General features: G+C 33.0%; 1 protein-coding gene across 9 annotated transcripts; it reads right to left on the bottom strand.

The window, feature by feature from the left end:
• Positions 1–3,192: 3,192 nt before the first annotated feature.
• Positions 3,193–10,514, bottom strand: LOC129314302 (protein SEEDLING PLASTID DEVELOPMENT 1-like). 9 transcript variants are annotated; one of them, XR_008594068.1, is made up of 9 exons: positions 9,915–10,513; positions 8,934–9,148; positions 8,593–8,743; positions 7,875–8,066; positions 7,055–7,217; positions 6,750–6,979; positions 5,442–5,620; positions 5,070–5,192; positions 3,627–3,765 (listed from the first exon to the last, which is right to left on the bottom strand). XR_008594068.1 is itself a non-coding variant. In XM_054957703.1 (8 exons), exons 1-7 carry the CDS (start codon positions 10,323–10,325, stop codon positions 5,447–5,449), a joined length of 1,536 nt encoding a protein of 511 aa, XP_054813678.1. In that variant the 5' UTR covers positions 10,326–10,514; the 3' UTR covers positions 3,631–3,765; positions 5,442–5,446. The 9 variants fall into 9 exon arrangements, 5 of the variants coding, with proteins under 5 accessions (XP_054813677.1, XP_054813678.1, XP_054813683.1 ...); XR_008594069.1 differs by having other exon boundaries at positions 5,442–5,611; XR_008594070.1 differs by having other exon boundaries at positions 5,442–5,596.
• Between the last annotated feature and the right edge of the window lie 399 nt (positions 10,515–10,913).

The raw sequence follows: 10,913 nt of genomic DNA, 5'->3' as shown, positions 1-10,913 counted from the left end.
TACTGTATGAAAACCAAACTTGGCGACGCTAACTTGTCTCAAATAAAAGCATGTTTAAAATATTATTGGTTGGTTGGTTGGTTAGGTATTGAATTAAAAATATCAAAAACTTGCATAAAAATTTTATTTATAAAATCCTTTCATCTTTTTTTCCCTAAAAATCTATTCGATTAAAAAAAGACTAGAATAATTATTATTCAAATAATTACTTCTCTTGGCCAAAGTCATAATTGTCTAAAAATTAAACTTATATCCTTTTAATTCTCAGCGAGAGCCTTTCAACTTGAGACTTGGTAGTAGTACAACTGCCTATCTATATTGATATATTACAAAAGAAAAAAAAAAAAAAAAGCCATAGCAGCAGTGCTATTTATAACTATAAACAGTGTGTCTTCTCTCTAATTTACTATTCAAATGCCATATAAATATTGCAACTTTCATTAAATTTCACACAATTCGTTAATCCATTATCATCATTATCCATTCTCTTTACTTTTTAAAAATATTTTAATAGGGAAAAATCTAACTCTTTTCTTCAAAAGATTGATTGATTAAACCAATAGGTATTCATTCTAGTAAAAAGAATTTTGAGAGCTTAAGCACAAGTTTTTAAATTTAAATTTGTGTGAATGCAAAAATTATCTTTAGAAATACTCTCTCCGTTCAAAAATGTAAAATATTTTTTGAGAAGTCAGATGTTTTAAAATGTAAGATATTTTTAATCTTTTGAAATGCAATTATTGTCTTTTTAAAAAAAAATATCCCCATTAATAATAACTTTATATTTATTATAAAGTATTTTTTATGAATAAATATAAAAAAATAAAATTAATTTAAAAATAAATAATTATTTTATTAAAAATAAAATTTAATTAAAAATATTTTATATTTTTAAACAAAAAAAGTATTACTCTTCATGAAGTTTAAATAATAATGCTCATTCAATTAAATAGTTATATATATCCAGAAAAAATAAAAAGAAAAGAAAGACTGATTGATTAGCCCACAGCCCATGTCCCATCCAGATCCGTTGTGATTTGTGAAATCTATGAAAGGCATCCACAACCACGCTAACTTTGACCCGATCTTTCGCAATAAACTTCAAAATTATAAGCTTTTCTTTTTGACCAAATAAAATTATAAGCTTTTCAACCCTTAGTTGGAAAAAAAAAAAAGTGCAACAAGATCTTATCTCTTATAATATCAGCATTATTTCTTAATATTAATTTTTGGCACACAAGTTGGTGAATAATGGCCACAAAATCATTGTCTTTTAATTGATAGGTAAAAAAGAAAAGTAAAGAGCATTGAATTAAACAAGGATATCTCAGTGTGTTCCTGTTTCTTACTCCCTCTCTCCCGTTCTTATATATAAAATATTTTTAAAAAATTTATTTTATTTTTAAATATAAAAAGTGACAATAATATTTTTAAGTAAATAAATAATTTTATCCTTATCATAAAAAATAAAATAAATCATTAATTATATGTTTTCTCTACTACCATCACAATATTAATTATAATATTATTAGGGGTACCACTGAAAAATTATTGTGTATTTTGTGAATTTAATAAAATAACAAATCTTTATTAATATATGAGATTTAGTTAAAAACACCTTTATATAAGAACGGAGGGAGTATGTTCAATGAATTTGTACTAAATATCAGTTTATATTCATTATTAGCATATTATTATTAATATAACACTGGCAGAAAACAAATTTCAATGATGGAATACTCATTACTGGAAAAAGTAAAAATAAAAATAATATTTATTTTAATAAATTATTACCATTATATTTTATAATTATTAATCTAAAATACTCTTATAACATAAATAAAATACATTATAACTTTAGATAAAATATTAATTTCCAAATGTAACAATTAATTTTATAAATTTCAAGCCGTCATTATTTTCTCCAATATTTTTTAGGCAAAGGGCTTTGATTCCTTTTCCTTCCATTTATTTCCATTCTTCCATTTGTATAACATAAAACATCATTTAGAGAAGTATTCACTTCTCTTTTCTATGTGTACTCAACATCATTCTTCACCTATTTTTTGTCTCCCTTTCATAACCCTTTGGTCTTCGGAAAACAAGATTTGACTTAAAATTGCCCATTGTTAATTCCAAGATTTCTTTGAATTTAAAAGTTATTTCTCGCATAATTTCATTCAATCCCTTAAAATTCTTTTCAATATACTAAACATAACCGTAATTTTCCAAGATTCAAGTAGGACTATATCACAAAATAACTTCAAGGATCCGAGAAGGCATAATTGTTACTAGGGCTCTAATCATACAAGACTAATCAAAACAAGATGAGCAGAAACTGTAAGATAGACTGAAGACCTTGGGGTTTAGTGGTACCAAGTTGTGCCTTTGTGGCACTGGGTTCTGAGTTCGATCCCGTGCCTTTCCAAGCACTACATCTGCCGTTGAAAAAATAATAATAATAGTAAAAAGAAACTACAAGATAAAAATCAAGAGAGTTGGGTGAAGAATCAATTCAAAGGCTGAATGGCTGCTGCTTAAACCACAAGTAAATAATATAGGAGAAATGAGACTTAAAAGATTTAATTACTTGTCAAAATTCCAAGAAATTATCATTAGAAGACTCCTCATACGTGATTGGGAGAGATTATCTAAGATCATGCATTTAGATAAGCCAATAAATGTACTAAATAGCTTGTATATTATGTTCATAATATAAATATAGGATATGTTTGGTTTGTACTTTTGACACCGAAAAGTCCTTTCATGAAACCAGCTCTTGGAACAATGTTATTCGTATTTTTAACAAGCAGATCTGAAAATCCTTTTGACTTTTCAGTTTGGCGAATGAACTTCTAAAAGACGAACTTTTTGATCAACCAAAAAATCAAACACACACACAGAAATGATCATGTTAGAACTAGAACCTGAGTGCACAGATATTATGTGATATGATTTGACTAGGAGGCTTTTAGGTCCTATCATTTAAGTTTTTTGGGACTTTTTCTGGCTTTTGTCTTTCCTCTATATTCAAAAAACAAAATCAAGAGACGCGAGTGCAAAAACAATTCAGCATAATGCTCAATAGCTGCTGCTTAAATCAGAAGTAAATAACATACAGAGAAATGACACTTAAGGACCCATGACTTATATTATTGATAGCTAAGAACGTTAAAAGAAATTAAAATTCCCTTTTAGGATCACAAAAATAAGTTACCAGTTTGATTTACAACCTAGTCTTCCGAATGTTACAAGGGTGTATAGAAAAATTTACAAATCGTAATTTAAAGAACATGAGCGATAATCTTAAAATGCATCAAAGATAACTACTTTCTACAATTCTTAAAAGACATATTTTTTTAATCTTTGTCAATATTATAAATTCTGGGTTCTTCAACATCATTTTCCATACAACATAAGAATGGGATATACAGACAACTAAGAAACTTACAATCACTCAGGCAGGAGGGGCAGCCTGTCCACGCTGCAAGGGGAGCCTTTGACACTGCCATTGGGAGAGGCAAACTCATCAAGTCCTTCAACATCAGGATCAGAAGCTTCACTGTCTAATCTTTCTTCATCAATCCTATAATGGTTTGGAAGGATGCATAGATGTACGCCAGAATCTCCGGTGATTTTCCTTGCTTCTAGTTGGTACTTGTGTGCAAGTTCTAGCTGAAGTGATAATATGGCAGATGACCTTGGGAGGAGATCAACAGGTTCTCCTTTTGGGATTACAGTAAGCTCCATGGCCATTCTTGCCTCCTGAAAGAGTGACTCGACAATTAATGGCATGCATTTCTTTTCTCTTTTTCTTTTTAATTTAATTTGACAAGCATTCAATTTCAACAGTAGAAATATCATTCCAGCCTTCCTAGGTCTAGGCCTACCTGAAGATCTGAAATAAATCATGCAAATAAAACTTTCCCTTATTTCTCACTCTTTTTTGGAGGGGATTTTCAATTTCTACTTGTAGGTGTCACAATATGTTTTCATCAATGTATCAATCTACAAACATGTCCAGGCCCTCACACCCCTACAGACGCAATCAAACTATAATTGTGGGGAAACCAGAGTCTTCCCAAAGTCATATTTCGTCAGTAGCATCCACCAATAAGTGTTGTGTGATTACAGTGGAAAGGATCAGACTTCCCCAAGCTTTTATCATATATTGATCGTATAGAGAAGCCAATATTATCAAAGTAAAAGGGTATAAGAAATTAACAAATATCATTGCAGAGTTTGTACGGGAAAAAACATGCTTGATTAGCATCTTGAAAGAACCAGCAACAATGACAGTGCATGGTAGTCACTGGCTCGTTCCCATCTTTTCTGCCACTCAATTTCAAGTCTACCTGAACCACATTTGTTCCAGTACTGCCACCTCCACCATTAACAAAATTATAACAACTCTATAGCCAAGCTAACATCATTACTACTACCATCATGACTATCTCCCTCGCCGCATTATCATATTAAATCTTACATGTGCACAGTTAATGTTCTCCTAAAAACAAAGGAGAAACTACTCTTTACTTCACTCGTATCTAGTGACTCATTGGAGCAAAACGGGAAGTTTCATAATCGTTTACTGTTTCAATAATATGTAACAATTTTCAGCGCTAAATTTAGAGTACCATGTCAAAATTTCCATGATATATATTCACGTTTATACTATTTTGGTTCCCTCATGAAAAATCCATGTCTTTAAAGAAGTTCTTAATTCTAATAGCCATAAGTTTGTACAGTTCTCCTTAAGGCTTGACCTACAGAGGGAATTCAGAAAGATGAGCCAAGGCAACATGGTTAAGGGGGGGAAAAACCCAATGGATTTGGTCTCTAGATATTTGCACTCTTGTTTCCCACTCTATGTCATCATTTCTAGAACTCGATTTTAGGGTTTCAGCAACATATATCTCACAGCCTAACAATTTTGAGCATGAATTACTACTCCCCCTATGAAACATAAAACCACATTAGGCACCACAGAAAAAGACAAAAAGAAATGAAACCTGCAACCACAGAAGTCAGATGGAATGGCTGAAAGAAAACTACAGTATAAATATTACCTCCAAGGCATCAACCTTCTCTGACACTTTTATGTTCTCTATAGATCCAACCACCTTTAAACCATCTTCATAGTCACTTACTAGTGCTCATATAGCTTTTTCTACTTGCACCAATGAACTTGTCTAGAAAGTAAACACATAGACCATGGCATAAATTTACGACAGAATAATTATTCAACTAAAAATTTAATTTAAAAAACATATTAGGGAAAACATAACTTTGGGTCTAACTTTGCTATAAGTTATTACAATTTTGTTTTTCAGTGTTCTAAGCCCCTCAGACCTAGAACACTAGAAAAAAAGTACAAGGACCTACAGTAAAACTCAAGCAAAGTGTAGAGACCTAAAATTATATTTTTTCCAATATATTACCTTAGTTACATAAATGGGTATATCATGAGATTTAGCAGCAGCTTGGATCCGTGGATTCTTCTTAAGCTTCGATTGCAAGGCAAGTAACGCATTGTCTCACTGATATTATCAGTCAATTGAAGGGCCATATCATTCATTCTCAGCTGTTTAATTGCTTGCATAATTGTTGCCTCCAGAATCTAGAATTACTGCTCATTCTGTAAGTTAAATAGCCAATACAAAGTACTGAAAAGAAGAGTACCCTAATTATGCTTTGATTGATAACAAGTTGTAAACAGAATGCTGGATAGCGCTCTAGGAGAAATAGATCTACAGTAAATAAAGTTTATCTAATTGCAATTAATATTCAATAAACAATTGAAAGAATAGCCACAAAGAGCAGGGTCTGTCTGGGAGAAAATGAAAGGGAGGGAAGGGAAAGGGAAAGCATTATGCTTTTGGTAAGCTCCTCCCTCACTTGCTGTGGGCGTGTAAGAACATACTGTTTTCTTTTTTTTTCTTTATTTCTTTTTTTTTTTTGGGGGGGGGGCCTGACATGTAAGAGCATGCTCTATGAAATTTGGGAGATTTAAAGAACTGCATATTTCTACTGTTCTATTTTTTTTTTCCGTCTCTTGAGAAAGTTAAAATGATTAAATTTCACACAAAACAGACTCAGACTAAATATCCAACGGGCCTATGGTGTTGTTAATGCTAAGCATAAAATTATACAAAGAGTTGAAGGTAACTGTCACATTAATGACATCAATCCTCATGCGAGAAGAAATAGGTTGACACTTCTCTCATCCACATTCTTCCCTTTCAATCCTAAATCCTAAAACTTACAGTGTTTAGCTAGAACCATAGCATGGTTTATTAGAAATAAGACAATTACAATGTTAATCTGATGTACAGCGTTTGGCTAGAAAACATAGTATAGCATATTATAGTGTTGATATTCAATGGATATATGGTGTCTTTAATGCTTTTTGGAGGTAGGTGGTTCAACAGGGAAGTGAAAATAAGAAGATGCGTTGCTGGTGCCAAAATGAAAGCATTTCAGTCCATTTTCCTGAGGTAAAATTAATTTTGTTAATTTTATGGTCTTTGCAACTCATATTCGTCAATATCTTTGTCATCTGACCCTAAATGCAATTTTCTTTATAGTGTAAATAAAGCTTCAGCTGCCTTATATGAGATCATAACTCAACAAAGTAAAGAAAGGGAAAAAACAGAGCGAAAGGAAAGGAGAGAAAACCAAATAAATCATCTATCTTGGTGGTCTTACAAATTTTTATTCATCAAAACTGGTGAGTAATGGCATCTTACCCCGTAACAAAAAAGGCGAAATGGTAATCCATGTTGCCATGAATTCTCAACCATGTCAACAGGCAACCGAGAAAGTGTTTCATTTTGCCGGGTTTGGTCGCCAGACATTTCTGGACCATCTTCAAGCATAAGTTCATCATTCTTTTCAGAACTGTTTGTAACAGGTTCGTGCATGGTTTCTTCCTGTTCCTGAGAATCCATCTTGCGGATGTCCACATGTGGAAAGCGACCTTCACCAAGAAGCCAAACAGTTTAATAACAAACAATATACTAGGACAACTTAATCTGCCAAGGAAGGGTTTTACCTGAAAGAATAGCATCTACAGTTGCTTCAAGGCTACGGTGAATCCGCAACTCTGTCTTCGAAATTATCTCAACTGCACAACTGAATGTTGATGGACCTTTTCTCTCCAGTACAGTCTTCTGAAGACCCCTGCGGCTGGCCTCTTCATCCCCCAGCGTCACACTCTAGAAAATAATAGTAGCTCTAATGTAACCAAGGGACAAAAAAAATTACAAAGTCTGATTGTCATATAAAAGATTCAAAAAGAGGATAAGAAAATGATAGGGTATCAAACAAATTGGGTCGGCTAAAACTGTTATAACACTATAAAAAGCATCATAATAAACAATTTATAATTTTTCTCAATATAAAATTCTCTTCAGTCTGGCACTTAATCTATAATCTAAAAAATTAGCATTAATTTATCAAATGGCCTTCGGCTCCAATGGCACCTGTTAAGAAAAGAAATCTGGACTGTGACATAGTAGATTTATTTACGCACAAAGTATGGTCTTAGTTACTATTAAACTTGACTAGTATATTGACGATTATTCCTCTATCTCCTCCACTTTCAGCCTAGCATCAGCCAATAAGCTTCCTAGCATGACAGTCCTTGTCAGCCTACTGATAGTGATGTGCCTCTAGACATCATCAAACACAACTTTTAGCGAATTAATGTTTATTCAGGCATTATAACAGACGGCAAACTGATAGCCTTACCAAACAGGCCTTGCCAGTGCCTGAATCATTTAGATCATAAACAAGTTGAAGTACTAAATATAGAAGGTAAAAACTATCCAATAATTTAATTTGGCGTCTCACTTCAAACAAAGGAAGTTCACCTGTATTCCTCCAACAAGCATCTCTAATGAGGGATTCATTATCAAATTCTCAATTGTGACTCCATGAGCTATAGCAACAAGCTGGATCCCTCGTTGTGCTATTGTACTTGCAGCCATTGCTTCAAGTTTTGTACCAATTTCATCAATTACAATTACTTGCGGCATGTGATTTTCTACTGCTTCTATCAACACCTGAACAATGAAATACCAGAAACATGTGTTAAAAATTTTGTAAGAAAACACAGACATGAGAATCCTTGGATAAAATCATCTATAATCATGGGGATCCTGTTTAGAATATCCACCCCAGAAAAGGAAAAAGAAAATCTCAACCAAAACTCAACCTCAGCCACCTAAAAAATCTCGTCCGGGAAGTTGTAACAAAAATAAGAAGGAAAAACAACACTATGGGGAGAAAACAAAAACAAAAGACTCCCAACATATTAGATAAGAGCAACTGAATTACGGAATACATCTTACATAAAAGGGACAGTCCTGGAAACCTGTTGAGCTAATATTTTAGCGAACACAGCAATAACATTTCATTCCATACTATTTTTAAGAATGTTTGCTGAAAAACGATGCTCCAACCCTTCACTAAATTATAATGCCAACCTGGATGTGTCAATTATTCTCAAGCAGTGTTGATAAAACAGATACATTTTCCACATTACTGAACAACCAAGACTCAAGAACCTTTGGTTAAAGCCAATAATACCTTATGTTGCATTTCAGAGTCAGGAACTTGCATCCGACGAGCACTACCAATTCCTGCATGAGGCATATCACCATCACCACCAATCTCATTGGAGGTGTCAACAATCATCACACGCTTCCTGTAATCATTTGCCAACATCCGGGCAATTTCCCTGCATGGAGTGAAATACACATTGAGTTCAAGTGAAAGGGGGGGAAAAAGAGCTGCTAACAAGGAAAAAAAAAAAATCAGTAACTGTTCAATCAAATTAAAATGAGCGTGCATGCCACCAGCTGCCTATTTTTTATTACTTAGAACTATAACCAATTCCTCGGACATGGAATGACAAAGGAATCACTAACCTAGTGATCGTAGTTTTTCCCACTCCTGGAGGCCCAATGAGCAACAAAGAGGCCCCATCTTGAACCAAGTCTCTCAACAACTTAGCACTGCCTGATATTACCCTGCCAACTCGACAAGTAAGACCAATAATTGCACCTTTCCGATTTCTGATGGCACTAATTCGATGTAATGTCCTGCTGATTCCTGCTCGATTATCAACAGCAAAGTCCCCAACCTAAAAGAGATGGTCCCAGTGAATTCACAGTTAACATATCTATATCTTGTTATGAACAATGTTAGGTTATAGTACAAGACATTTCCCAAGAATGACAGGCCAAATCAAATGACACTACCTTCTCCAGCTAAAACTTAATTACAAAATTAAATTGCTACCTGGATTACAAGACGTATCAAAAAAACTCAGACTAAAATAAAATTATTAAATTCTGTCAAAACTGATATTAAGGGACTATTTCCTAACAATTTTCACGACGGACACTGGATTAGTATAAAAATAGGAATGTGTGAAAAGTTACACGAGGATGATGTGCCTTCACCTTCATGAAATTGATTTTAACTAAGACTTAAGTATTCAGTTCTATTGTAAGTCAAAACTCATGAGAGGTATTATATTATACTCCCCCGTTTAAAAATCTAAGAGATTTTACCACTCAATAAAATAATTACCTACCTTCAAATTAACTATATCTTTTCATATTTACTCTTATTAAACACCCTCTAATAAATATAAAGTCACTGTCACTAGAAGCACTTAAAAAAAAAAAGCAATAATTACACCTCAAAAGACTAAAAATACTTTATATTTTTAAACATCCAACTCTTTAAAAAATGTCTTATATTTTTTAACAAAACAGTAATATATTTTAAAACAAGTGCACACTTATGATTTGATTTTAGAAAATGTCATTTCACCTTCATAGCGATAACAATATTTTTTTCAGACAATTCATCGAACAGGTAGTGCGCATTGTTTTCTGTACCTGGGAGGTTGCATGCTCAATATCCTGAACCGTTATAGGATAGTCCGAGATCACAAAATCTCCGGAGGGAAATCTAGCGAGAGGCTTCCTTCCCAAATCCATGACTACTTCAATCAATTGAAGTAGCTCAGGGTGCTCACTGACCCTTTGCCGCATTTCTTCCGGCAACAGCGCCAACAGACGGCCCAATTCAACATCGAAATCATCATCGGGCGAAAAGCAAACCGATATATTTGACGCCAGTAAACGTCTTGGGAACCCAGAAACGTTTGGGGACAAAACTTGAGGCAAAGAAGCAAACTCTAAGCATCGATTGTGAAAGTAGAAAGCTTTGGATGTGAGCTTCGGAAACAGAGTGGGTGGTGGTGAGATTAAGGAACGTTGACGGTGAAATGACGGTAACCCAAGCATCCGTAGTGGCGGGAAGGGAGGCTTGCTTGCTCCTGGAAATCAAAAGAAAATGTTTCCTTTCCAAGTGGGACGAAGCAAATCTTGGAGCGAATGAAATTGAAATCAAAGAATTTCTGGACTCTCTCTGTTTGCGTGTTTTAGTGTCCAATAATGTCCGTCCAGCCTTCGAATATCCTCCGATACTGATTTCTAAATTTTCAATCTCTCGCTTTGCAGACATTTTGCATATGGAGAATTTAAGTTAAGTAACACTGTAAACATTTAACCTCAGGTAAGTTTAAAAAAATCTTAAAATTTCAAAGCAATATAGAAAAAAAAAAGTTAAAAACATTTCTATAATAAAAAAATTAAAATACTCTTCACTTATTATATAAAATTATTTATTATTAATTTTTTTATTTCACTTATTAATTTATATATATAAGTTGCAAATTACGTAAATTGATATATTAATAATTATATAAAACTTAACATTATTTTTTCAATAATGAGTAGCAATATCAGTTATTAAATTATTAACTTTATTTATTAATTTACTAACATCAATTATAAATTATTAATAGGTTTAAGTAAATTAATAATTAATAT

Source organism: Prosopis cineraria, unplaced genomic scaffold (genome assembly GCF_029017545.1).
Source record: "Prosopis cineraria cultivar Desert tree isolate PC_DT_omini unplaced genomic scaffold, ASM2901754v1 PC6, whole genome shotgun sequence".
NCBI lineage: Eukaryota > Viridiplantae > Streptophyta > Magnoliopsida > Fabales > Fabaceae > Prosopis > Prosopis cineraria.
The sequence above is the reverse complement of the archived record's forward strand: the minus strand, read 5'-3'. Positions and strand labels throughout refer to the sequence as shown.

What these genes read in the sequence shown, in the direction of transcription:
- LOC129314302 (XM_054957702.1), bottom strand. Translation starts at nt 10,325, where the DNA reads ATGCTTGGGTTACCGTCATTTCACCGTCAACGTTCCTTAATCTCACCA. An exon ending in TTGAGCATGCAACCTCCCAG is followed by an intron (nt 9,149 to 9,914) that starts GTACAGAAAACA and finishes CATCTCTTTTAG; the next exon opens with GTTGGGGACTTTGCTGTTGA. An exon ending in GGAAAAACTACGATCACTAG is followed by an intron (nt 8,744 to 8,933) that starts GTTAGTGATTCC and finishes CACTCCATGCAG; the next exon opens with GGAAATTGCCCGGATGTTGG.